This window comes from Apis dorsata, unplaced genomic scaffold, assembly GCF_000469605.1.
Source record: "Apis dorsata unplaced genomic scaffold, Apis dorsata 1.3 scaffold_883, whole genome shotgun sequence".
NCBI lineage: Eukaryota > Metazoa > Arthropoda > Insecta > Hymenoptera > Apidae > Apis > Apis dorsata.
Genome location: NW_006263999.1, coordinates 86,976 through 91,745, shown reverse-complemented (window position 1 = coordinate 91,745; position 4,770 = coordinate 86,976). Strand labels below are relative to the sequence as shown.

Here is a 4,770-nt window from a genome sequence, read left to right as displayed (position 1 = left end):
ATTTATTTATGTTATTAAATAGGCCAAAAAGTCTTTCGAATACAAAAAACAATATAATAAACACAAGGTACAAGAATAAGTAGATAATTGTCATACTTGTTTTCATGTTGCAGATTTAAATATATTTATTTTGCAAGAAAATCAATAACGTAATTATTATCCAGGATAATAATTCTGTTTATGGGATTTGTTAATGAGATTTTGCACACATAATATAAAATTTTAAGAAATAGAATTTAATTTTCGAATATATTTTCTAAAAATATAATATTTTAAATCTAAAGGAAATAAAAACAAATGTGTAATCAAATTTAAATTCAAATTTCTGATGATTAGATAGATAGTTGATATTTATGCATTTTTACAAAATTTCATCATATTAATAATATTGAAATATAAAATAATAATTGAAATATTCAATAGAACAATATATTCATATTTTTTTATTATTTTCATTATTAATTCAATATTAATTTATTATTTTCATTTATTATTTACTATATTTATTTTTGTTATATATACATATGAAAAAAAATAAATCAAAGAATATTTAAGTTTATAGAGAATTTGATACAGAATATTTCTTTTAAATTATAAGATTTCTATGACATTATATTAGAAAATTATATTATATTAGAATTTATACAACAATATTAGAATATATTAAAATATTAGAACAAACGAAATAATGGTACAAAAGAATCAAAATTGATACACATGTGATAATATGTATTTATTTTCCAATACAATATAGGTCTCATATACAATATAGAAAAATATATATATTAATATTTTCGTTTCTCTGTAATCTGTATATACATATAATATATCATAAAATAGTAATGAGTATTGGCAGTTCATATTGATCCGAAAGTGAATATCCAACGATATATCACAATAATATTATTTACCCTATATCTAAATCTAAATTATAAATGCAGAATATATTTATATGTGTAAATAACATTGAGATATGCATATGAAATATTAGTAGATATATAAATATTAATCTTTATTATTTAGATATAAAGACTATAATTCAGATTCCAAAAAATCATAAATATTTTATTAGTTAATTTTGGAATATTTATAATATGATATATATTTTTAATATCTTAAAAAATAAAATTAGAATATATTTCAAAATTTTATTCATAACTTTACATTTTAAAANTAATATTTTAAAATAAAATATAAATAATATATAAAATATATAATATGTAAATATTAAAAAAAAAAGACAATTTTATTATTCTATCTTATATATTTCTATCTATCTTTATATATTTAATCAGAATATGAAATGTAAATTGATTATAATATTTTTAATATTTATATTATTATGTATTATATATTTATAATATATTTCTTATAATTGCACAAAATTTTGAGAATTAACCAATTGCAATTGTTTTGCAGATCATTGAATAATTTTCATGCAAAATCGCGCTGAAGATGAATACGTTAAAAATAAGTTAAAAAATAATTAATAAAAAAAGATGCATTGAATCTCGTATATTAAACGAAAATTCAACTACATGTGGATAGTGTTGCTATTGACAATCGTTTTAAAGATTTTTCTGAAAAAACTGCGACGATTTAATCAAGTAGTAATAGAAACAACGAATCGAACTTTTACCTGTTCTTGAATATCGATTTGCTTCTGTGAGAAATATATCATCGATTCGGTTTCTAAAGAAGTGGAAAATCTTAGTTGAAAGTTGTTTTGAAGAAAGAAGAAATTATTAACAAAAAAAAAGTTTTGTGAATAAAAAAGTTTCTAATGTGAAAAGTAAATTGTTGATTGTGATAACTGGTTCTCAAAAAAACGTGTCAAAAAAAGGTGAATTAATTAATAGGAAGAATGTGAATAAATGGCCGTGATAGGATCTTGGTATCCTTTGAACGACCTACTATGGGCATCTGCCTGGACACTGGTAAGTACTTGTTGAAAATACTATTGGCATTTTGATCTCAAAATTATATATGTGACTCGTTATAGAACCTAGATAATTGAAATCTGATTTTTAGATTCATGAAGTTCGAATTCGAAAATTTATAAAATCTCAAATCTTTTGAAATTTTCAAAATATTTATAATTTCTTTAATTTCTTTAATTTCTTTAATTTCTTCTTGTTTTTTCTTTTTTTTTTTACAAAAAAATGTCTTTTTTGTCAAGAATTTCATTTAAAAAAGTAAAATCTTAAAAAAATCTTAAAATCTTATAAATTTTGATTTTTAAAATTTTTAAAATTCAGGTATAAATAGAATTCATTTCAGGCAAAATTTTGACTTTCGTATGTTAATTAAACATTGCTATTAACAAAGAATTTCTTCTCTTAATTTGAAAACCTGTTGCATTATAAAATAGAGACTTTAATAAGTAGATTAAAATGTTTTTTAACTTTTTATTCAATCTAATTATTAAATCTAAGAATATTATGATATAATAAAAAAAATAGTAAATACTAAAGTTAAGTTTTTTTGTTATGAATTAATTTATTTTTTCTAATTTTTTTTATTTTTATTTTTTTATAAGTAATATAAACTGAGAATTTTATGTAAATATATTACTTTAAAATATATAAAATATTTTAAAATATCTATATTTATAAATAATAAATAATATATTGCTATTACTATAATTTCTACTAGATATATATAGTATACTTTTTATTCAATTTTGTTTAATATAAAGAAAATTCAATATTGGTATGTATTGTATACGTATATTATTTTCTATACTTTTCAATTTTTTTGTTTTATATAAATCGAATAAAAAATCAATAATAGATTGTTATGTACTAAATAAATAATAAATACGGTAAAAATTTCAATAATTCAATATATATAATTTGAACTATAAATATATCTTACATATATCAATCACCATTTATCAATAATTATTATCATATCGATATATTTACATTACTTTTTATATGCGTATTATAAGTATTTTTTTATTTTTTTTAATAAATTGCATTATTAATTATAATCATTCTTTTAATTATATTTTTCATTTTATTCTATTCAAAATACAGTCTAATTATTGCTCAAAATATCAGAATTTTACTTTATTATTTTTCATTTATTTTTCATTGTATAAAATAAGTATTTTTTAATAAATAAAATTTCTTATATAAAATATATATATATTTATTTTTATATATATATTATTTTTAGAAAAGATAAATGTTTTATTGTGAATAAGCACAAACATTACAAATATTTTACATATTTCTAAAAAATGTAATCACATTTTTATATTTATTTAATTATTCTTATGTTTATATATATTTCTTATGTTTATGTTTATATTTATTTATCTTTAATTTACTTATTTTATTTCTTTATGTAAATACAATTATATTTACGTACATATTTATAATCATATCATCAATTGCATTTCTATAATTATACCACTATATTTAATAATAAAAAACTTTGATTGATCCGATGTTATTGAATTAAATTTTAATAAAAGTTAGAATAATAAAATAATAATATATTTAAAATATATTTATTATAAAGATAAATTAAAATTTTAGTATAAAAAATATAAGAAAATAAATACAATGAAATATAAAACAAATATAATAAATCTTTATAATATAATAAATTTATTACTATTATATAATTTATTACATCAATATACAAATATTGTAATATAAAGTTATTTATTATTTGTTTTATTATATGGTATAAAAAATTAAAAAAGTTTCACGTTTTAACTTTTAGATTAGATATGCAATTTATATTGCATATCTTAATTGATTTATCTTAATTAATCAATATTCAAAAAAACAATATCAATATTTAATTTTAATACACTTAAAAGATAGATTTTATGTATATAAAAAATTGAATTTCATTTAAAATACTGTAACTTACTAGTTTTTCTTATTTCTTTTCCTTGTTTATCAGAAACAACATGGTAAGGTGATGTTCAATTATTCGATGTATGAACTCGTCAGAATCAATATGAATTAAGTTTTCATATCTAAGTCCAATAGTTTTAATGTTTCCTTCTTATTTTTAGCATTCTAAATCATTGTAAAGTCAAATTCTTATGTAAATATTAAATAAGCAAAATTTAGTAATGATTAATTTTTTAATTAAAAGACAATATCAATCGAAAAATTATATTTTAAGATAATATTATTTCAAATTAACCACATATGAAATAAATATTTGTTTTTATAATTCAAATTTCATTATAAAATAATATAATGTTAAGTAAGGATAATAGAAAATAATTAGAGTTGAGATATTCGAAATCTTGAAGTCACTAAATTTTAATGTTAGTTAAAACTCTCGAAATCAAAAATAATTTGTATAAATAATTTATTAGAATACTATAACAATATAAATTTAATTAATAGCAATAATTTAATTTGTGTTTAAAATTTATGCTTAAATTTTAATTAATTTCATTATAATTGGAATCCATTACAATATAAATATATATTGAGATATAAAGAAAGAAAAAATTTAATTGTTTACGAATTAAAAAGATAACTATTATATCCATTGATTTATTATGAATCTGAGTTTAAATAATTCTAGAAAACAATAGAGAATAAATAAATAAAAGTATTATCTTATAGTCTTATCTTATAATTTACATTTTTATTTTTCTTTATTTTTATAATTTTAATTTTATTTTTATTATTTATATTTATTACTTATAATTTTTATTTTTATTATGATTAAATTATAAATTTCATAATTATTCTCTTAATAATTACAAAAATAATAAGAATAATTCTT

The 4,770-nt window shown here is 16.6% G+C and overlaps 1 protein-coding gene across 1 annotated transcript in view; it reads left to right on the top strand.

The window, feature by feature from the left end:
- Positions 1 to 1,482: 1,482 nt before the first annotated feature.
- The window catches only part of LOC102672421 (adenylate kinase isoenzyme 5), a 21,172-nt gene continuing 17,884 nt past the window's right edge, over positions 1,483 to 4,770 (top strand). Inside the window, exon 1 of the mRNA XM_006623328.2 lies at positions 1,483 to 1,937. Coding sequence (XP_006623391.1) covers positions 1,916 to 1,937 — 22 coding nt within the window. The 5' untranslated portion in view covers positions 1,483 to 1,915. The remainder of the gene's footprint in view (positions 1,938 to 4,770) is intronic.